The 24,739-nt window shown below is 43.2% G+C and overlaps 1 protein-coding gene across 1 annotated transcript in view; it reads right to left on the bottom strand.

The window, feature by feature from the left end:
* Positions 1–622: 622 nt before the first annotated feature.
* SMCHD1 (structural maintenance of chromosomes flexible hinge domain containing 1) overlaps positions 623–24,739 on the bottom strand; it is a 359,476-nt gene continuing 335,359 nt past the window's right edge. The window contains exons 46-48 of the mRNA XM_044293563.1: positions 16,982–17,140; positions 9,556–9,696; positions 623–1,746 (exon numbers count right to left, since the gene is read on the bottom strand). Coding sequence (XP_044149498.1) covers positions 9,575–9,696; positions 16,982–17,140 — 281 coding nt within the window. The 3' untranslated portion in view covers positions 623–1,746; positions 9,556–9,574. The remainder of the gene's footprint in view (positions 1,747–9,555; positions 9,697–16,981; positions 17,141–24,739) is intronic.

Raw genomic sequence — 24,739 nt, 5'->3', positions numbered from 1 at the left:
AAAAAAATCCACTTCATGTCATAACATTTTATTATTCAAAATTATTTCCAAAACTTAAAAAAGATTTAATTTAATAATAATTGTCTTTGAAAATTAAGACATCTTTTTCTACCAAATGAGTAGAGATGCAGCATTTCTTGTTTTGCTAGTTTACTATTAATAACCTAAATAATGTAAAATAAGACAAAGAAACAAGAGTCAGGAACTGAAACAGAACAAAACCTGAGAGTTTTAAACAAAACTTTTAAATACTTGTGCTTAACCAACATTATCTAAAATAATAAATGCACAGATACAGAAAATGTGAAGGTTTTCATTCATCCACGTAATGGTATATCAGCAATAATAAGTCAGAGCAACTGGACTGGTATTTTTTCTTTAAAGACAGAGGAAACAATGGTGTCCTATGACTTTAAGGCCGAATGCACACGGCCGTGAGCGGTCCGTGGTGACATGGACTGGATTCCTGCTGAGAGCAGGAGCGCATGGCATCATTGGTTGCTATGACGCCGTGCGCTTCCTGCTGCTGCTGCTGCAGTACAGTAGTGCACTGGTATAGATCATACCAGTGTATTACTGTACTGCAGCGGCAGCAGGAAGCGCACAGCGTCATAGCAACCAATGACGCTGTGCGCTCCTGCTCTCAGCAGGAATCAAGCCAGTGTCACCACGGACCGCTCACGGCCGTGTGCATTCGGCCTAAGTCTGTTTTCACATGCATATCTACTACAGATACTAGGAAAACATGGAGACCCTGCAGTGTAAGGGAACAGCAGTTGTGTGTCATTGATCTGTCAAAGTTTCCCTTACACAGAGCAGTGCAGTGAGACTCCATAAGATGCCTGTGTATAAGGGCTAATTCAGATGGCCGTATGTACAGGTCCGTATCTGTTCCGCAATTCTGAGGAACTGGTGCGGACTCGTTATTAAAATGCTGTCCGCATCCGTAGTTCCGTTCCACGGCCCCGCAAATAATATAGAGCTTGTCCTATTATTGTCCACAATAGTGGACAAGAATAGGCATTTCTATAAAGCGCTAGCCCTGTGCGTTGTACAAAATGTGAGAGGCACACAGCCGGTATCCGTGTTTTGCAGAACCGCAATTTGCAGACCGCAAAACATTCACGACCGTCTGAATGAGTCCAGTTGCTCTGACTTATAACCAATGAATTGGTACAGAAATACTATATGTGATAGTATTACAAAAATAAATGTATTTTTTTTTTCAATATTGCCACCAACAAAAAACAGTAGACATCACTGTTAGTGGCATATTGTAATGTAGTATAAATATGTAATTGCTAAATTATAACATAATAAAATATCTTCTGTAATAAAAGTATGGGCAAGTTGAATTTATTTCTTGCTTTCACAAATTCTAGATATGTACTTTACCTTTTATCAATTCCTGCATAACCTTTTAATAGCAGATTAGAACAGGCAAAGTAAAAACTTCAATACAGAAAAGTCTTTTGTACACAGTATACCAGCATGACCAGAATTAATTTTTTCACTGCATACATACTGACTTTCCATAGATGCTAGCCACTTGCAATGTAAGGCATCAGATTTACAAAACAATCTATACAAAAAAAAAGAAATCTGTTTCTAGATCTTTTCTACAAAAATACTGAATAGTTTATATTACAAAGTTGCCAGCTGAAACAGATGTCAGAAACAGGTCTAGCATTTTTCCTAAAACTGTCTCTCTTCAAAACGTAGTCAAATTTCCATTTCGGCTCTAATCTGTAAAGACAGAGAGGAGGGGGGTAAGAAGTGAAATAAACATTAAAGGAGTTTCCAAGGTCAGGAAAAAAAAAAATGTGCAAGGGGGAAGGAATTTCCATTAGATACCAAAGGAACAAATCTTACAAATCCCCTGCAGTTCCAGCACTGCTGCTCCAGTAAACCCTGCAGACCTCAGTTTATTTGGGTACCTGCCTGCCCATGTGACCTCCGAGTTCAAAACTGCACATTTAGATCAGATCAATAGATGAAGCACAGATCCCGGCCGTTTAAATCCTTTAGATGACGCAGTCAGTAGTGACCACAGCATCTAAGTGGTTTCAGAGGGAGGGGACTCCTTATGCTAGTCATCGGCACCGCTACAAACATCAACTCTTCCTGCCCATACACAAGACGATCGGCAGAAAAATAAAAATATGGCTTTCAGAAAATGCTTCAATAACCACCTCCCAACCGCCTAACGCAGGGATGCGTCCTGCGGGCGGTCGGGTTATTCCTCCTTCACGCATCTACGCATTTTTTTTTCCTGATCACTGCAAAAACACTGTAAAATCGCTGCGGCACTATAAAGATAACTTTTGAGGGCCAGGGCGAGTTCATAGAAGATTTTTTTTGGGGCACAAGTTCGCGGAAATAGATTTTATTTTGTTTTTTCTTACAAAGTCTCATATTCCACTAACTTGTGACAAAAAATAAAATCTTACATGAACTCACCATACCCCTCACGGAATCCAAATGCTTAAAGGGCTTCTGTCACCCCATTAAACCGTTTTTTTTTTTTTTCTTTACTAATAATCCCTACACTGCGGTCTCATCATACATAAGGTAATTAATGATTTTCGTTCAGTAGAATTTGTTAAAAATCGATTTTTGAAATATGTAAATTACCTTGCTACCAGCAGAGGGGGCGTCATTACCATCGGAGGACGCGGCTGCTACCAGCAAGTAGCCGCCCTACTTGCTGGTAGCAAGGTAATTTACATATTTCAAAAATCGATTTTTAACAAATTCTACTGAACGAAAATCATTAATTACCTTATGTATGATGAGATCGCAGTGTAGGGATTATTAGTAAAGAAAAAAAAAAAAAAACGGTTTAATGGGGTGACAGAAGCCCTTTAAAAATGCCCTGTGAAATCCTAAAGGTACTCATTGGAATTTGGGCCCCTTTGCGCATCTTGGCTGCAAAAAAGTGTCACACGTGGTATCGCCGTACTCAGGAGAAGTAGGGCAATGTGTTTTGGGGTGTATTTTTACATACACCCATGCTGGGTGAGAGAAATATCTCTGTAAATTGACAACTTTGTATACATTTTTTTTTAAAAGTTGTCATTTACAGAGATATTTCTCACACACAGTATGGGTATATGTAAAAATACACCCCAAAACACATTGCCCTACTTCTAGGCTGCAAAAAAGTGTCACACATGTGGTATCGCAGTACTCAGAAGAAGTAGGGCAATGTGTTTTGGGGTTTATTTTTACATATACCCATACTGTGTGTGAAATATCTCTGTAAATGACAACTTTTTGTATAAAAAAATGTAAAGTTGTCAATTTACAGAGATATTTCTCTCACCCAGCATGGGTATATGTAAAAATACACCCCAAAACACATTGCCCTACTTCTCCTGAGTACGGCGATACCACATGTGTGACACTTTTTTGGAGCCTAGGTTCGTAAAGGGGCCGAAAGTCCAATGAGTACCTTTAGGCTTTACAGGGTTGCTGACAATTTAGCCCTGCTCAAAATGCCAGAACAGTAAACACACCCCACAAATGACCCAATTTCGTAAGTAGACACCCCAAGGTATTCACTGAGGGGCACAGTGAGTCTGTGGGAGATTTTATTTTTTTTGCCAGACGTTAGCAGAAATGGAAACTTTATTTATTAAATTTTTTTCCTCAGAAAGTGTCATTTTCCGCTAACTTGTGAAAAAAAAATCATACATGAACTCACCATGCCCCTCCGCGAATACTTTGGGGTGTCTTCTTTCTAAAATGTGGTCATTTGGGGGGTATTTATACTATCCTAAACAAAACAAATCCTTACTACAAAACAAAAACAAATCAGTGACCAATATAGCCACCTTTCTTTGCAAGGACACTCAAAAGCCTGCCATCCATGGATTCTGTCAGTGTTTTGATCTGTTCACCATCAACATTGCGTGCAGCAGCAACCACAGCCTCCCAGACACTGTTCAGAGAGGTGTACTGTTTTCCCTCCTTGTAAATCTCACATTTGATGATGGACCACAGGTTCTCAATGGGGTTCAGATCAGGTGAACAAGGAGGCCATGTCATTAGATTTTCTTCTTTTATACCCTTTCTTGCCAGCCACGTTGTGGAGTACTTGGACGCGTGTGATGGAGCATTGTCCTGCATGAAAATCATGTTTTTCTTACCTTGCAGACTTCTTCCTGTACCACTGCTTGAAGAAGGTGTCTTCCAGAAACTGGCAGTAGGACTGGGAGTTGAGTTTGACTCCATCCTCAACCCAAAAAGGCCCCACAAGCTCATCTTTGATGATACCAGCCCAAACCAGTACTCCACCTCCACCTTGCTGGCGTCTGAGTCGGACTGGAGCTCTCTGCCCTTTACCAATCCAGCCATCTGGCCCATCAAGACTCACTCTCATTTCATCAGTCCATAAAACCTTAGAAAAATCAGTCTTGAGATATTTCTTGGCCCAGTCTTGACGTTTCAGCTTGTGTGTCTTGTTCAGTGGTGGTCGTCTTTCAGCCTTTCTTACCTTGGCCATGTCTCTGAGTATTGCACACCTTGTGCTTTTGGGCACTCCAGTGGTGTTGCAGCTCTGAAATATGGCCAAACTGGTGGCAAGTGGCATCTTGGCAGCTGCACGCTTGACTTTTCTCAGTTCATGGGCAGTTATTTTGCGCCTTGGTTTTTCCACACGCTTCTTGCGACCCTGTTGACTATTTTGAATGAAACGCTTGATTGTTCGATGATCACGCTTCAGAAGCTTTGCAATTTTAAGAGTGCTGCATCCCTCTGCAAGATATCTCACTATTTTTGACTTTTCTGAGCCTGTCAAGTCCTTCTTTTGACCCATTTTGCCAAAGGAAAGGAAGTTGCCTAATAATTATGCACACCTGATATAGGGTGTTGATGTCATTAGACCACACCCCTTCTCATTACAGAGATGCACATCACCTAATATGCTTAATTGGTAGTAGGCTTTCGAGCCTATACAGCTTGGAGTAAGACAACATGCATAAAGAGGATGATGTGGTCAAAATACTAATTTGCCTAATAATTCTGCACGTAGTGTATATATATATATATATATATATATATATATATTGTAAAAACAGACATTTTTGTCACCTTGCCTCACAAAAAGTATAATACCAAGTGATCAAAAATTACATATACGCCAAAATGGTACCAAATGAAAATGTCACCTTATCCTGCAAAAAATGAACCCCCACATAAGACAATCACTCAAAAAATAAAAACCAATGGTACCCGTAAAACAATCCATCACAACCTGCATTGCAAAAGCCATATGGCGCTCATTCCTTTCTGAGTCCTGCTATATGCCCCCACAGCAATTTATTACCACATTTGGGGTGTTGCCGTATTCAGGAGAAAATAGGTAACAAATTATGGGGTGCTTTTTCTCATGTTACCACTTGTGAAAATGAAAAATTTTGGGCTAAAGCAACATTTTATTGGAAGAAATGAAACTTTTCATTTCAACAGTAAGTGTTCCGCTTATGGGGTCAAAGTGCTCAGAACACCTTTTAATATATTCTTTGAGGTGTGTAGTTTCCAAAATGGGGTCACTTTTTGAGGGTTTCCATTGTAGGGGGTACGTCAGGGTCTCTTCAAATACATAATGGTGCCCAAAAACCATTCTAGCAAAATCTGTCTCCAAAAACCATATGGTGCTCCTTTCATTCTGACCACTGCCATGTGCCCCTACAGCAAATTACCACCACATACTGTATGGGGTATTTTTGTAAACTGCAGAATCAGACTAATGTACATTCAGGTTTATTTTGCTGTTAATCATTGCTGTGTTGCAAGAAAAACATTGATTAACAAAAAACAAAAACACCTTTGAAATATCACCTCCATTTTCCTTTAATTCTTGTGTGGAACACCTATTAAAGATTCCGGCGCCCCAGGGGTTAATCTGAACAGGATGCCGGCTGAAATCATTCAGCCAGCATCCTGTCACAGTGACGGGGGGTCATGTGACCCCCCCGTGTCGGCAATCGCAGCAAACCGCAGGTCAATTCAGACCTGCGGTTTGCTGCGCTTTTTGCAGTTTCTGATGCCCGCGGTCCGGAAGGCGGGCGGTTGCGGGAGGCGGGATCGCGATCCCCCGCCCGCCTCCCCTTGAAAATTTGTTGGCTTCAAGTGGGTATACCAGGGTGTCAGCACATTGCTGACACCCTGGTATAAAAGGCTGACATCTGTGCAGATGTCAGCCGTTTAACCCTTTCCATACCGCGGTCCGTATGGAAAAGGTTAACTGATGGAGAGGGAGAGAGCCCCCCGACAGCCCCCCTCAGCCATGTGCTTACCCTTCCCCGTCTGCGAAGTTGTGGCAGACGGGGAAGGTTCCCATGGCAACATATTGTACTGTACTGCATTATACAGACATCAGACCCACTGGATCTTCAAGAACCAAGTGGGTCTGGGTCAAAAAAAATTTAAAAAAAGTGAAAAAAGTTAAGATAAAAAAAACATTTATCACTGAATAAAAATTAAAAAAGTAAAATACACTACACATATTAGGTATCGCCGCGTCCATAATGACCTGATCTATAAAACGGTCATGTTACTTTCCCTGCACGGTGAACGCCATAAAAATAAAAAAATAAAAACTATTAGAGAAAATTGAAATTTTGCCCACCTTACTTCCCAAAAAAGGTAGTAAAAGTGATCAAAAAGTCGCATGTACGCCAAAATAGTACCAATCAAACCGTCATCTCATCCCGCAAAAAATGAGACCCTACTCAAGATAATCGCCCAAAAACTGAAAAAACTATGGCTTTTAGACTATGGAAACACTAAAACATGATTTTTTTTGTTTCAAAAATGAAATCATTGGGTAAAACTTACATAAATAAAAATAAAGTATACATATTAGGTATCGCCGCGTCCGTATCGACCGGCTCTATAAAAATATCACATGACCTAACCCCTCAGGTGACCACCGTAAAAAATAAAAACGGTGTAAAAAAAGCAATTTTTTGTCATCTTACGTCACAAAAAGTGTAATAGCAAGCGATCAAAAAGTCATATGCACCCCAAAATAGTGCCAATCAAACCGTCATCTCATCCCGCAAAAAATGAGACCCTACTCAAGACAATCGCCCAAAAACTGAAAAAAATATGACTCTTAGACTATGGAGACCCAAAACATTTTTGGGGTTTTAAAAATGAAGTTATTGTATAAAACGTACATAAATAAAAAAAAATTGTATACATATTAGGTATCGCCGCGTCCGTAACAACCTGCTCTATAAAATTACCACATGATCTAACCTGTCAGATGAATGTTGCAAATAACAAAAAAAGTGTCAAAAAAGCTATTTCTTGTTACCTTGCCGCACAAAAAGTGTAATATAGAGCAACCAAAAATCATATGTACCCTAAACTAGTACCAACAAAAGCTGCCACCCTATTCTGTACTTTCTAAAATGGGGTCACTTTTTTAGAGTTTCTACTCTAGGGGTGCAACAGGGGGGCTTCAAATGGGACATGGTGTCAAAAAAAACAGTCCAGCAAAATCTGCCTTCCAAAAACCTTATGGCATTCCTTTCCTTCTGCGCCCTGCCGTGTGCCCGTACAGCAGTTTACGACCACATATGGGGTGTTTCTGTAAACTACAGAATCAGGGCCATAAATAATGAGTTTTGCTTGGCTGTTAACCCTTGCTTTGTAACTGGAAAAAAAATATTAAAATGGAAAATCTGCCAAAAAAGTGAAATTTTGAAATTGTATCTCTATTTTCCATTAAATCTTGTGCAACACCTAAAGGGTTAACAAAGTTTGTAAAATCAGTTTTGAATACCTTGAGGGGTGTAGTTTCTCAGATGGGGTCACTTTCATGGAGTTTCTACTCTAGGGGTGCATCAGGGGGGCTTCAAATGGGACATGGTGTCAAAAAAACAGTCCAGCAAAATCTGGCTTCCAAAAACCATACGGCGAACCTTTCACTCTACTCCCCGCTGTGTGGCCGAACAGTAGTTTACGGCCACGTATGGGGTATTTCTGTAAACGGCAGAGTCAGGGCAATAAATATACAGTCTTGTTTGGCTGTTAATCCTTGCTTTGTTAGTGGAAAAAATGGGTTAAAATGGAAAATTAGGCAAAAAAATGAAATTCTCAAATTTCATCCCCATTTGCCAATAACTCTTGTGCAACACCTAAAGGGTTAACGAAGTTTGTAAAATGAATTTTGAATACCTTGAGTGGTGTAGTTTATAGAATGAGGTCATTTTTGGGCGGTTTCTATTATGTAAGCCTCGCAAAGTGACTTCAGACCTGTAGTGGTCCCTAAAAATTGTGTTTTTGTAAATTTCTGAAAAATTTCAAGATTTGCTTCTAAACTTCTAAGCCTTGTAACATCCCCAAAAAATAAAATATCATTCCCAAAATAATTCAAACATGAAATAGACATATGGGGAATGTTAAATCATCAACATTTTTGGGGGTATTACTATATATTACAGAAGTAGAGAAACTGAAACTTTGAAATTTGCAAATTTTTCCTAATTTTTGGTACACAGTAAAAATAAGTTTTATAACCTGCTTTCCTGGCGTTCAATCTGCCCAAGGGGCGGTGCTTCATATCAATTTGCGCCCAGCCAGCCTCGCCACAACTGCCGTTTGAAGCGCCGCCCAGCTCATCAATATTCACTGGCCATCTTCAGCGCATGCGCCCGGCACCCTCACTGGCCGGGATCGCATCGCGCGTCTGCTTTATGCGCATGCGCCGGGCACAGCGCATGCGCATAAAGCAGACGCGCGATGCGATCCCGGCCAGTGAGGGTGCCGGGCGCATGTGCTGAAGATGGCCGGGGACACTAGTACAGCGCTTCAGAGTAGCCGCCCAGCGAAGTGAATATTGATTAGCTTGGCGGCGCTTCAAACGGCAGTTGTGGCGAGGCTGGCTGGGCGCAAATTGATATGAAGCACCTCCCCTTGGGCAGATTGAACGCCAGGAAAGCAGGTTATAAAACTTCTTTTTACTGTATTTATGAGGTGGACAGGGGGGATACTTAGATGATTCTAATACCCTTTATAAGACCTATACTGTCATATATACCCCTAAATATGCTTTTTGGGCCTGTCAGTGTCCCTTTAAAGTGACACTGGTCAGATTTGCAAAAAATGGCCAAGTCCTTAAGGTGAAATAGGGCTGAGTCCTTAAGGGGTTAAAGGGGTGTAGTTTCTAAAATGGGGTCATTTATGGGTGATTTCCATTATATAAGCCTCTCAAAATCACTTTATAACTGAATTGGTGCTTAAAGCACCATAAAAGAAGAGAAATTCATATTTAGAAAATAGTGATTTTTTCTAAATAAATCTTTAATAAATAAAGGTTAAACATATTGACTTAAATTTATCACTACCATGAAGTACAATGTGTCCCGAGAAACCAATTTCAGAATGGCTTGGATAAGAAAAAGCTTTCCAAAGTTATCACAAAAAATGACAGATTAAAAAAAAAAACAGCCTGGAATTTAAGGTGAAAAGTGGATCGGTACTGAAGGTGTTAAGATTAACAACTACTTAAATAAAATAAAAATAAACTTCAACAAATACCTTTTGGGTCATTAGCTTTTCATGTGGAGGTTCTTCTTAATGTATCTTTTTTTGCTCGTTTTGAAGGAACAGGACAATCAGACATGCTGAGATAATCTATATAAGCTTCAGTTCTCTTGTTTTGATTTTTTGGGGTCATACCTAAGAAAACATTTTGGAAAAACAAAACAAAACAAATGCAACATATGTTAAAATTCTCATTTCTAAAAATACTATGCACTTTTCAGCAGCAATTACGGTATGTTTTCCGTTTGCTGCTTTTACCGTAACTGCACACCTTGGTAAAAGCTTTCTAGGAAGGGGATAAATCAATATTTTATATGCCACCTACAATGAAGTAAGTAGGAGTGCTATTACAGTCCCCACATCATTACTACAACCCCTTATTGTGGTTCCCTGAGTGGTGGTTGTATTGTTTCTCTGTTATACACTGTCTTTTCCCGATTGAGTGGAATACTGAACATGAGTTTTCATTAGAGATGAGCTTGTCGATTCTAAACAAATCAGATTTGTTATGAATTTCGCCTGCCAAACGAATCTGAACTATTATTTTTAAAATGTAAAATTTTACTGTGAAAACTGGCGGGAAAAAAGGAGGGAGGAAGAAGATGAAGGATCACATAAAACTGGGAAGAAGTGTGTGTAGGGGGGACATATAACCAAAATGGGGTCTGCACTACTCTTCTAGAGAAAAGACTTGGTAGTCAATTCAGCAGTTAAAGAAAAATCAGTACACTCCAATGAAACGCTGCAATTAAAGTGTCACTTTATTTGACAGAAAACATAAAAAAATTCTGATCCAGACATATACATATATATACACACACACACACACACACACACACACACACACACACACACACTTATATATAGTACAGGGTGGGCCATTTATATGGATATACCTTAATAAAATGCAAATGGTTGGTGATATTAACTTCCTGTGGCACATTAGTATATGTGAGGGGGGAAACTTTTCAAAATGGGTGTGAAGATACGAGATGTGCAGCACCTGAAACTACGGATGCTGGAAGCCTGTGCTAGCATTTCTCCTGCGGTGTTGCTATCAGTGTGTGAAGAGTGGGAGAAGAGGGTTGCATTGACAATCCAACACAATGGGCAGCACATTGAACACATTTTATAAGTGGTCAGAAACTTGTAAATAACTCATGAAAGAATAAAGTTACGTTAAAACCAAGCACACCATTGTTTTTCTTGTGAAATTCCCAATAACTTTGATGTGTCACATGACCCTCTTCCTATTGAAAAAACAAAAGTTGGATTCAAAATGGCCGACTTCAAAATGGCCGCCATGGTCACCACCTATCTTGAAAAGTTTCCCCCCTCACATATACTAATGTGCCACAAACAGGAAGTTAATATCACCAACCATTCCCACTTTATTAAGGTGTATCCATATAAATGTCCCACCCTGTAGATCTATCCACAGTATAGGTCATCGGACGGTTTGGCCCAACAGTACCTTCCTCAGCGGTGTAATCTGTGGTGTGAAAATGGCGTCTGGGGAGCATTCCCAGACGCCATCTCCACGCCACAGATTATACTTCTGAGGAAGGTACTGCTGGGCCAAAAACTATAAAAGTATATATATACTGTATATACCATACTGTAGATAAATCAACTATAAATATATACATGTCTGGATCAGAACTTTTAATGTTTTCTGTAAAATAAAGTGACACTTTAATTGCATCATATTATTGTAGTGTTACAGATTTTACAGCCGGGGGAACCCTACCCTGGGACCGATAGGCCATGGCAATAGCCGACCGAATCCACCGAGCTACGGTGACCTTGGAGCCGCCAGACCCTTACGAGGCCCCTCAGGAACCACGAAAAAAGGGAGTCCGAGCGGCGAAAGGGGGCAGTAACCGACAGGTACACCCGCAAAGCACGGATAACATCTAGGAGAATGGAGAGCACTCTCCTTGGGGTTCGCCGGGTAGGGGCAAAAGGAGGGCAGGACTATGTCCTAATTAAGGTGGAAGGCGGAGACCACCTTGGGAAAAAAAGAAGGGACTGGTCGCAGTACCACCTTATCCTTGTGGAAGACTAAAAAGGGGTCCTTAGAGGAAAGGGCGGCCAGTTCCGATACCCTCCTGATAAAGGTGATGGCCACCAAAAAGACCACCTTCCAGATGAGAAGACTCAGGGAAATTTCCCACAGGGGCTCAAAAGGAGCTGCCTGGAGGGAAGACAGAACCAGTTTCAGATCCCAGGGGGGCAGGGGAGGAACATACGGAGGGACCGAATGTGCCACCCCCTGTAGGAAGGTCCTTACCGGACCGAGCAAAGCCAGCGACCTCTGAAAGAAAATGGCCAGAGCGGAGACCTGACCCTTCAGAGAGCTCAGGGACATTCCCAACTCAAGGCCCGACTGGAGAAAGGAGGACCACTGGAATGGAGAAACGAAGGGGAAAAAACGCCTATCTTCTCCCAAAAGGTAAGAAAGGCCTTCCAGGTACGATAATATATCCGGGAGGAAGCTGGCTTCCTGGCCCTGATCATGGTCTTCTCGACGGAGTCTGAGAAGCCCCTCTTCTTCAAAATTGTGGTCTCAACAGCCACGGCGTTAAACAAAGTGGCTGTAAATTCTGGTGGAAGAGCGGTCCTTGAGACAGCAGGTCCTCCCTGAGAGGAAGAGGCCATGGAACGTCTGCCAGCATCCGGGAGACCTCCGAGAACCAGGCGCGGCGAGGCCAATCGGGGGCGATGAGGATGGTCAGGATTCCTTCTGCCGCCACCCTGCGAAGAACCTTAGGGAGTAGAGGCAGTGGTGGGAAGACATAGAGGAGTGCGAAGTCTTGCCACGGAGACACAAGAGCGTCCACCCCGTACTCCTCCGGATCCCGAGCTCGGGCCAGGAACGTGGGAACCTTGTTGTTGAGCCTGGACGCCATTAAGTCCACGTCCGGGCGGCCCCAACGGCGACAGACGTCCTCGAATACATCCGGATGCAGAGACCACTCTCCTGGATCCACCCTGTTGCGACTGAGAAAGTCCGCCGTCTAGTTTTCGACCCCTGGGATGTACACTGCAGACAGTATTGGAACATGAGCCTCCGCCCACTGGAGGATCCTTTTCACCTCCTGCATCACCGTCCGGCTGTGGGTCCCGCCGTGATGATTGATGTAAGCCACGGCTGTGGCATTGTCCGACTAAACCCTTACCGGGTGACCCGCCAGGAGAGGGGTACAATGAGACAGAGAGAGGAAAATTGCTCTGAGCTCCAGTATGTTGATCGGAAGGCGGGCTTCCGCCTCTGACCACACCCCCGAACCGTCCATGCCCGGAGAACGCCACCCCAACCCAGGAGACTGGTGTCGGTGGTGACAACTGACCAAGAGATTGGAAGCAAGGATCTCCCCGAAGTCAGATTCTGAGGGGACAGCCACCACGGGAGTTCCATGCGAACCCGAGGAGGTAGGCAGATCCGAAAGTCCAGACCCCACCATGTCCTGTCCCAGAAGGACAGGATCGCCTGCTGCAGAGGCCGAGTGTGAAACTGGGCAAAGGGGACTGCCTCGAAGGAGGCCACCATAAGCCCCAGAACCTGCATGCACTCCCGGATGGAGAGACACGTGGAGCGCAGAAGGCGAGACACCGACTCCCGTATCCGAGAGGACTCCGGAAGGAATACCCGGGCTGCAGTGTTGTCCATAATCATCCCCAGGAAGGTTACCCTCTGGGAAGGTTGGAGAGAGGACTTCGGGAAGTTGATCAGCCAGCCGAACTGTTGCAGAGTCTGAACAGTGATCCTGACGCTGTCTTCGGCCTTCTATCAGTATGTCGTCCAGGTAGGGCAACAGAGATATGCCCCTGGTACGAAGAAGCGCCATGAGCGGCGCCAAGATCTTTGTGAATACCCGAGGGGCTGTTACCAGCCCAAAGGGAAGGGCGACGAACTGATAATGACGGCTGCCAATGGCGAATCGCAGGAATCTGTGGTGAGATTCTGCGATAGGGACATGCAGATAGGCGTCCCAGATGTCCACCAATGCGAGGAACTCCCCTGGAAGAAGAGAAGCAATAACGGAGCTTAGGGATTTCATCTGGAACCTCCGCACCCGCAGGGACTTGTTTAGTAGCTTCAGGTCTAGGACCGGACGCACTGAACCTTCCGCTTGGATCTAGATTGGGGCAGGTGGGTGCTCTTGCCCCCCAAAGCGTCCGAGATAATCTCGTCCAGCTTAGCACCGAAGAGCCTGGAGCCCGCAAAGGGGAGGCTAGTGAGGGAACGCTTGGAGGAAGCGTCGGCGTCCCAGACCTTCAACCAGACCTCCCTGCGCTGCGTGACCGAGAGGGCCAAAACACGCGCAAAGAGAGTGCTAACGTCCAATGATGCCTCACAGAGGAATTTTGTCGACTGAGACATCTGTAGGACGAATTTCAAGGTGTCCGCAGAGGCATCCTGCTCCGCGAGGTCCTGATGGTGGCGCTGCAACCACACCGAAAGTGCCCTGGCTACCCAGGCCGAGGCGAATGCAGGCTGCAGGCCAGTGCCCGCCAGAGTGAATATGGCTTTGGAAATATAGTCCAAACACCTGTCAACAGAGTCCCGTAGGGAGGACCCATCCAGGACAGGTATTGCCGTGTTCTTAGCCAATCTGGCCACCGACAGGTTGACCTTAGGAGGTGAAGACCACTGCTGCACGTTTTCTGCCGGGAAAGGATAAAAAGTATCCATGCGCCTTGTGGCAGAAAACCAGTGATTAGGGCGCTCCCAGGCCTTAGAAAGGACCTCGGCAAACTCGCCATGAATGGGGAAAGTGACTGCCTCTGGTTTCCTGGAATGGAACAGGGGGAATTCCTGGCTACTAGAGGAAGGAGGTTCCCCCTGGATGTCAAAAGTGTCACGGACCGCCGTGACCAAGTCTGCCACCATGGTGGAGAGCTTAGGCGAGGGTTCCAGCTCCGTGTCCTCATCCGAGCTGGACCTCTCCCCTTCAGACCTGTAGTCCCTGCGAGGGGAAGAGGCTGAACACGCCTCCAGGCGAGGGGGAGAAGCAGAGTCATCCGAGGAGGGATGCTGCTGCGTACGCTGCCTCTTAACGGTCGAGCGTCCTCTGCGGGGGGCACCGGGAGGTGGAGCGGTGCTAAGCACAGGATCCATGGCCGCCATGCATTTCATAAAGGCCATGGAGGCACGCGAGACTTGGGCCGCCCGCCCTAGATATGGCCAAGGCCCAGGAGGGCTCCGAAGGGGGACTGGGCTGGTTTGGAGCAGAGGAGGGAGGAGGAGGATGATCCTGTCCCAAGGCAAGAGTCACAGCAGCCTGTGACCGATAGTGGCAAGCAGCATACCTTACATGGTCCTAGTGGGGCCCGAGTTGCCACCTTAGATTTTTGGGAGGCCCCAGGTTTTGGCATGATGGCGACAATCCCGGAGTCAGGGTCTCCTACCGTTTTGCAGAACGCTAAATCTGTCCTACCGCGACCTGTGAGGAGCAGCCACGCGTGGAGAAGCACTGAGGCAAAGCGGAATCGCCGGAGCTGATGCGATAGGCTCCGCCCCCAGGTCACGTCACAGATCGCGCGGGAAGTTTGAAAAAGGCAGACCCCGGCTCCGAAAATGGCGTCCACCCCCAGAGGGGGGTTAACAGGCCCTCCGAGCCAAACGGGGGAGAACTGAGGGGTGTGGCAGCCTGGCGCTGTGGAGTAAAAAGAGGAATAGCCACTGCCCCAAGAAGGAATCCCGCCTCCCTCTCAACCCAGCAGGTCCTCCCTGATCTACAGGCAAGCCCTAAGAAACCGTGTCACACAGGGAGCACGGGGGGGTTTGCAGGAGAGCCGCATGTACTTATCTGTGTCCTGCAGTCTTCACCCTCTGCTCCAGACCAGTAGGGTTCGCCTCTTCTGTCAGCTGGCACAAGGAGTGGCAGTGATCTGGATAGAGGGTAGGAGTAGGTGACCCTGGAATCTGGTAGGCCGCCGGAGCTGCAGGTCGAGCCCGGTTCCACTTATCTTCTGGGGGGGAAATGGAGGTGGCCGGGGACGTCCATTTGACCCCGGCGTTCGCTCCACTGAGAGACCAGGGACGCACCATGCGACCCTGCGGCCTCTATTGAGAAAAAAACCCAAACAGGAGTAGAAAAGAAACTACAGGGACAATCCTGCAGGAGCAGAAGTGTCACCTCCTTATCCAACACTAAGCTAAAACGGAGGTCCTCCTGTTGGAGCATGGGGGTATAGCTAGTGGAGGAGGAGCTGTTTTCTCTTATTTGCATAGTGTCTCCTCCTAGTAATGGCCTAAGCTATACCCATGGTCTGTGTCCCCCAATGGAATGGGCGAGAAAGAATTTTTTGTATAAAAAACAAAAACAAACAGCTTTTTTCCCTCAAATGTTTCAATTATTATACCCATGTTTTTAAACACATTGTAAATCACTGCAAGATACAGTTCAGTGTTACAGGAAAAGCAATACGGCAATAATCTCATTATTGACATGTGCTATTGTATATTATATTGCAAGAGACCATTACCATTCAGTATTATAGCAAAAGCAATAATGCATTATTATACACGTTATTTAATGTGTTGCACATTACTACAAGATATCGTTCAGTGTAGTAGTAAAAACAATACTGCCATTATTAGGCTAGGGCTACACGACGACATGTGTTGCACAACATTTTTTATAATGCTAGTCTGTGGTGTCGCACTGTGAAATACTGCGACAGTCGCAAAAACTGTTTTCATGTTCTTCTGCTTTCCACAACCACCTGATGATGATTGTCAGTTCTCCACTAGTGAAAAACTAAGGAGATAACTGACAATCATCAGCAGGTGGGTGTGAAAAGCAGGAGATCATAATAACTGTGACTCTTCTTACGTGAACATGACTCTTTTCAGGCCCAGGCTGATTCGATTACAAGCTGGCTCTCGGCAACCACATACTTTTAGCTCATGAGTGACACAACACTGACATCAGCATGTCTGTCACTATTTTAGGCTGCCATCATTAAGGGCAGGATAAAGTTGATGACAGGTTCCCTTTAACAAAAAATAAATGGCAGTTACACTTCAGTTAATAGTCATTAGGGGCTGGTGAACTGCAATTGCTTTCTCTTCATCAATATACAGTGGTCGCTCGAATTACAACATTCATTTATTCCAGGTTGACCACTGTAAGATGACATTTTTTCCAAATTGTAGCAGTTGGTTGTGAAGTCCACAAAATGTCAATCCAATATAAGAGAAAATGAACGTTAAAGAAAACTAAGCAGATTACCTGTATGTAAGGACATTGGCATTACAGTACATGTAGCACTGCACAGTTCGTTAGTCGAATTTCAGATATTTTATGACTACGGTATTTACCTGATTGAATGCATCTAGCATGTAACATAAGCTAAAAACTCTATCAAGAAACATATCTTTTTATAGGATCAATAACAGAGCAATTACCAAGTTTTTTTTCAATCTCCTGCAGAGATCTTTCTTTTTCCTCATACTCCTTTTTCTTCTGTTTCATATCTGGTGATTCCAAGCTTTTAATCTGCTTCTCAAGCTCTTCACTTACAGTCTGGGACCTTTTTACTGCATCACGATACTGCTTTAAGAGTTCTTTATGCAAAAGCAAAAATATATTAGCATTTACTGTAAAAGTGACTACTCTACAAAGATTTATACCGAAAATTGACACAAACGTGAAAAGAAATCCAACTGTCCTGAGTGTATGATACAAAATATGTACATGTTACTTGTTCACTATTGAAGCGGTTATTGACCAAATGAAAGATGTCCTTGAGGCCCCTTTCAGACGAGCGAGTCTCACGCATTGGACTTACAGCCATGAGTATGAGACAGCTCTTGCCCTGCCCTCCCAGCACTGCCGGGTCCGCATAGCATTATATTTATTTATGATGCTATGTAACCCTTACAGTTCTGGAATGTATTGGATAACCATCAATTCACAGGAGAGGGTAATGATGGCGGTACACGTTCAGTGGAATTATTCAATCTCAGCCTGATAGAACGTTAAATGTAAAAATAATAAACTCTTTATTTAAACTCAATCAAGGGGTATAGATAAAATCAGGCATACAGGAAATCAGAAGTGCGGAGAGGGATCAAGTAATAGACTATCCGAAACTCTGAGAGCCTGACTAATAACCTGTGTGTCAGGCTAACACCCAGTGTTGGAGCACACTGTTTGGCGTATAGCCTGTGCCAACAGGATAATGTAAACACTACACTCAGTACAGGCAGGGACTGACAATATTGATCTAATCCACTTAATAATTGCAATTGCTTTATGTATTATAGCAGTGGTGCCCAACCATTTTTCGTCTGAGGGCCGCAATAGACTTGGTATAAATTTCGCGGGCCGGAACCAGGTAGCTTTGCCAGAAAGAAATGCAAACGCTGTGAGGGGGCACGTGTGAGCATTACTACTGTGAAGAGGGCACATATCTGGCATAACTACTATGAGGTGGCACATATCAGGGTATAACTACTGTGAGGAGGGCACATATTAGGTCATAACTACTGTGAGGAGGGCACATATCAGGGTATAACTACTGTGAGGGGGCACATATCTGGGCATAACTACTGTGAGTAGGGCACATATCAGGGTATAACTACTGTGAGGAGGGTACATATCAGGGCATAACTACTGTGAGGGGGCACGAGTAAGCATTACTACTGAGGGGGCACATATCTGGGCATAACTACTGTGAAGAGGGCACATATCTGGGCATAACTACTGTGAGGGGGCACATATCTGGGCATAACTACTGTGAGGGGGCATGTGTGAGCATTACATCTGTGAATAGGGCACATATCTTGGCATTATAGCTGTGAGGGGGCACTTATCTGGGCATATATAGTCGATTGACATCGCTATGAAGAATTAATCTGGATGTATAAAGAAGGTCTGTACAGGAGAAGTAACACCAATTAGTGCTTCGATTACCAACACAGACTGCCATGTAGATTGGAAAAAGCATCTATAATGAGAGTTACCATCCCGTAAATAATGCGGGATGGTAACATCATTCAAAAAACACTCTGCGTAAATGACAACCAGAACATCTGGTTATGACAAAGTAATGGACCACGTCTACTAGCCCATGGTCTCTTAAATGAAGCAGGAGAATAAATCTGCCTCATTTAATCCCTTGGGATGTACCGTGTCCAATTTAAAAATCCATTTGGTTTCTTTGCGGAGCAATGGCACATCAATGTCCCCACTGCGAATGGATGTCACAATGTGCTCAATCCCCTGGACCCTCAGCACATCTGGATTGCCACCATGATGATCACAAACATGGCGTGCCACAGATGTGTCACACTTATTTTTTATGTCAAGTAGGTGTTCGCCAATAAGTCTCCGTAGTTTGCATCTGGTCTTACCCACTGTACACCACATTGGCAAGTCAAAAGATACACCACTCCCACTGATGTACATCTAATGAAGGATCTGATGGAAAATCTTTCCTTAGTCACTTGGCTAGTGAAGTATGTCCCCTTTATGATGTTACGACAAATGATGCATGCTCCACATGGAAAAGTCCCAGTTAGTGTATTTTTAAGCCATGTGTCAGGTGTTGGGTGTAGGTAAGCACTATGGACCAGACGATCGTGTATGTTAGAACTACGTCGATATGTGATGGGGGGACGGTCTGACACTAACTCGCCAATATCTGACTGCAAGATGGGCCAATGTCTCTGAAGGATCTCACGTACCCGTTGCTCTGCTTTATCATACGTGGCTATGATCCTTGGAGTGTTCTGACCCTGCGGCCTATGTTTGGGAACCAGTAGTTGGTCACGGCTAACACTCAGAGTGATGATATGCTCTTTTGAGTGTTTGCTAGGGATAACCCGTGCGCGTGAACCGTGTCCTCAGATCATTGGCAGCCACCTTGAAATCCCTAATTTCTGAGAAGTTTCTCCTAGCCCTCAGGTACTGGCCCTTAGGAATGCCACTCCTGAGGGCCAGGGAATGGCCACTATCCCACCTCAGTAGGCTATTAGTGGCAGTCTGCTTATGGAACAGATTAGTAGTGATCTTCCTATCTGTCCCCACAGCAACATTCAGGTCCAGAAATGTGATTACCCGCTCGTCAATTTCAGACGTAAAAAAATAGACCTAGCTGATTGTTGTTAAGTTCAGCTATGAATTGGGTGAACCAATCCTTGGTTCCCTTCCACAATATAAACACGTCGTCGATATATCTGATCCAGATTATTATCGACGACGTGTACTGCTCTATGGTATCACTGAAGACGACCTCTATTTCCCACCAGCCCAGGTAGAGATTTGCGTAGGTAGGGGCACAAGGACTGCCCATCGCAACTCCCCTGAGCTGGTAGAAAATTTGACGATTAAGAGGAATACATTGTGACTCAGGACAAAGTCCAATAGTTCCATTACAAAAGCATTGTGTCAGTTAAGGTGTTCACCCCTCTGTTGAAGGAAGGCCCGCACAGCTAAACAACCAGTATCATGTGGAATGGAGCTATACAAGGCCTCCACGTCTAAGCTAGCAAGCCAGATATCTTCAGCACATTGAATACCCTCCAGGCGCTATAGGACATCTATGGTGTCCCGGGCAAAGGATGGTAAACTTGCCACAAATGGCCTCAGTATCACGTCAATGTATGTACTAACATTGGCCGTGAGACTGCCAATACCGGACACAATGGGCCTGCCTTTCATCGGTGTGCTCTGTTTATGAAGCTTAGGTAAGCTGTAGAACACAGCCCGAACCGGAAACTTAGGTAGCAGAAAGTCCAATTCAGCTTTATTGATAAGCTTATCCCTCAGGGCTTCATTCAGATAGTTGTTTCCTAAAGATAGAAGTCGGATCAGAGGGGAGGCGTCTATATGTGGTGGTGTCTTGTAAAATTCTAAGGCACATGTCACAGTATGTTTCCTATATTGGATAACACTGACATAATGCTGTCATTGGTATACTACAACACATCCCAGAACTCTAAGGGTTACATAGCATCATAAAGCAATATAATGCTATGCGACCATGTCAGTGCTGGGAGGTCAGGACGGGAGCTGCTGCTCACTCACGCTCCGGAGCGTGACACTCGCTCGTCTGTAAGGGGCCTTAAGGTTATAAGCTTGTCTCTCTTACCTGACATCTGTGTGGCATATGTACATGGTAGTAAAGAAGCAAGTAGATTGAGGACAAGTATATTCTTTGTGAGACTGGGAACCCTCCTTTCTTATACGTGGGCACACTGTGGCACAGCGGCATTCAGATAGGACACCTATTTTATCCAAAATGCATGGTAAATGTGTATCTGCACTGAACGGTAAAGTGCTCATGGTGTTTCATTTTTATTTGAGAACCTGGCACTCACAAGTAGCACCATGTTTCCCATTTTAATGACAAACACATAATTATTTCACTTATTTCTCAAAGTCAACTTTCAAAAGCAATCAGCCATCAAACTGACTTAAACATACACACTGAAGAGTAGAAAGCGGTATCTTGTAGCAAAGCATTTGGGGGCAAAAACTGCAATCAAGAACTTTGTGTATTTTGAAATGAGTTTTCCATATTGCTTAGCCCCATCAGGGCCAAGCCAATTTTTACGGCAATGTTTTAATTTTTTTAATTCCCCACCTTCCAAGAGCTTTAACTTTTATGCATTTTCCACTGACAGCAAAATTAGGCCTTGTTTTTTGCAGAAGTTGTATTTTTGAAGGAAAACAGAAAGCAAGCATGAGACCGATGTTTTACATACTGGGTCCCAATGACCATAATCAGATCTGTCGGGTGTCCATTGTCCGAGGCCCAGTAAACATGGCATTAGCCCGGTAATTTACATGTTGTGGTGGGAAGGGGATATTAGAAGTGCCCAGTGATGGCACCAGGACCGGTGGCTGTTACATCACAACAATACCTGCTCCCCCCTCTCCCTGAAGTAAAAAGAACTCTGTGATCATTGGGAAAGGGTGACCATATATTTTTATCGTATACGTTGCACCGGATAGTTGAATAAAGGAAACACATTTTTTTCATCTGACTGGAGTGCCGTCCATTTTCTGGATTTACACATATAAATATATATATATATATATATATATGTGTATATATATATATATATATATATAAACATCAAAAGGATGAGGCAGCACTCCAGATAAAATGAAATGGTGGATCTTTTATTCCCTCTGCAACGTTTCAACCGTCTCAATGCGGTCTTTCTCAAGCATATCACAAGGTGTCATACAAGGGTATATATACCCACAATACATAGCAAGCAATTATAGTGCCAATTATTCCATATACAACATGATTAGTCCATACAAAATATAATAAAGTGCATAGAGCAATCTACAGTGAATCTATCAAATATTTTTTTTCCAGTTACAAAGCAAGGGTTAACAGCCAAACAAAACTCAACATTTATGGCCCTGATTCTGTAGTTTACAGAAACACCCCATATGTGGTCGTAAAAACTGCTGTACGGGCACACAGCAGGGCGCAGAAGGAAAGGAATGTCATACGTTTTTTGGAAGGCAGATTTTGCTGGACTGGTTTTTTGAAGCCCCCCTGATGCACACCTAGAGTAGAAACTCCAAAAAAAGTGACCCCATTTTAGAAACTACGGGATAGGGTGGAAGTTTTGTTGGTACTAGTTTAGGGTACATATGATTTTTGGTTGTTCTATATTACACTTTTTGTGAGGCAAGGTAACAAGAAATAGCTGTTTTGGCACTTTTTCTTTTTGTTATTTATAACATTCATCGGACAGGTTAGATCATGTGGTATTTTTATAGAGCCGGTTGTCACGGATGCGGCGATACCTAATATGTATCCAATTTTTTTTTATTTATGTAAGTTTTACACAATAATTTCATTATTTTTTAAAAATATCATGTTTTAGTGTCTCTATAGTCTGAGATCCATAGTTTTTTCAGTTTTTGGGCGATTATCTTGGGTAGGGTATGATTTTTTCAGGATGAGATGACTGCTTGATTGGCACTATTTTGGGGTGCATATGACTTTTTGATCGCTTTCTATTACACTTTTTGTAATGTAAGGTGACAAAACATTGTTTATTTAGCAGAGTTTTTATTTTTAATGGTGTTCATTTGAGTGGTTAGGTCATGTGATATTTTTATAGAGTCGGTCAATACGGACATGGCGATACCTAATATGTATACTTTTTTTATTTACAAGTTTTACACAATAATATCATTTTTGAAAGAAAAAAAAATCATGTTTTAGTGTCTCTATAGTTTTTTCAGTTTTTGGGCCATTATCTTGGGTAGGGTATTGATCGCTTGCTATTACACTTTTTGTTTATTTACCACAGTTTTTATTTTTTATGGTGTTCATCTGAGGGGTTAGGTCATGTGATATTTTTATAGAACCGGTCGATACGGATGCGGTGATATCTAATGGTACGGCTACGGTGATCAGAAATACACAGGGCGTACAGGTTCTTAAGTACCAGGACATCAGGGCCTACCTGTATGCCCTGTGTCCTGAAGAGGTTAAGGACCCTGGGAATTTCCATTTTTGTGGTTTCATTTTTCACTCCCCGCCTTCCCATAGTGCTAACTTTTTTATTTTTCCATTCACATAGCCTTAGGAGGGCTTATTTTTTGCGGGACAAGTTTTACTTTCTAACAGGGCTGTGGAGTCGGAGTCGAGGAGTCGGAGGCAATTTTGGGTACCTGGAGTTGGAGTCGGCAAAAAATGAACCGACTTCGACTCCTACTAGATTTAAATTGGAATAAATAAAAAAAGCAAGTTTAAATATCCCAAATCAGAAAAAGTTACAATTAATTACCGTAGTTTTCACCCTATAAGACGCACCTAGGTTTTTAAGGGGGGAAATAAGAAAAAAAGAAATTGAACCAAGAGGTGTGCCTTTGGTGGGTTTTGAACTAATGGTGGTCTGTGGATGACACTATTATGGGGGCATCTGTGGATGGCACTTTTATGGGGGCATCGGTGGATGGCACTGTTATCGGGGCATCTGTGGATGGCACTGTATGTGGGTATCTGTGGATGGCACTTTTATGGGGGCATCTGTGGATTGCACTGTTATTGGGGCATCTGTGGATGACAAAGTCCGCTATAGTATTGCTAAAGCTAGTAACTATAGCTATAACTTTTTTAATTATCTTTATTTCCCTTTTAGTTTTTTTTTATTATTTTTATCAAAAGGGTTGTGTCACTTCAGCAAATAACATTTATTATGTACAGAAAGTTAATACAAGGCACTTACTAATGTATTGTGGTAGTCCATATTGCTTCCTTCGCTAGCTGGATTAATTTTTTCATCACATTATACACTGCTTGTTTCCATGGTTGCCGCCACCACTACTGGATTGCAGGGAGGTCGTAACTAGGGATGAGCGAATCGACTTCGGATGAAACATCTGTAGTCGATTCGCATAATTTGTTAGAATACTGTAGGGAGTGAGTGCTCCATACAGTATTAGACTGTATTGGCACCTATGAGCCAAGGTTATTACTTTGCAAAGTCTTGCGAGACTTCAGGTAATAACTTCAGAAATTAATTTCTACTGTTAATAACCCTTTTACCGAACTCTGTTTCGATTCCAAATGGTCGATTCGCTCATCCCTAGTCATAACTATGAAAACGAGCAGTGTATAATGTGCTGGAAAAATTAATCAAATTAACAAACAAAGGAAGCAATATGGATAATCACAATACATTAGTAAGTGGCTTGAATTAACTTTCACTACATGATAAATGACACTTGCTAAATTGTTTAATTTTTTATTAAAAAATTAAAGTGAATTAACCCCTTCCTGCTACAGTTAGTTCACAGACTGCAGGCTCACTGGTAATTTTACAGCCAGCATGGTGTACTCACATATCAAGAAGAGCACTCCTATGCCTGTTTTTTTAGTTTAAATTGTGGTGGATTTCTGTACATAGCAATGTCATACAGGGAGACCACTTTACCTGATCTCCGGGATCCATACTGTGACCGCAGTTGTCTAATGACAGCACAGTCACAGCGTTTTGCAGAGCCTAGGCGCACTGGAAGATTGCTATGTAACCCAGCGCTTTTATACCTCAGGTTACAATTAAGAGCTTACCGCCGCAAGGTATATGAGCAAAAGATTAAAGCCAAATTGTCATTGAAACTGATAAAGAATAGACATTAATTTCGAGACAACTGGAAACCAATGTATATATGTATTTACA

Source organism: Bufo gargarizans, chromosome 5, assembly GCF_014858855.1.
Source record: "Bufo gargarizans isolate SCDJY-AF-19 chromosome 5, ASM1485885v1, whole genome shotgun sequence".
NCBI classification, from domain to species: Eukaryota; Metazoa; Chordata; class Amphibia; order Anura; family Bufonidae; genus Bufo; species Bufo gargarizans.
The sequence above is the reverse complement of the archived record's forward strand: the minus strand, read 5'-3'. Positions and strand labels throughout refer to the sequence as shown.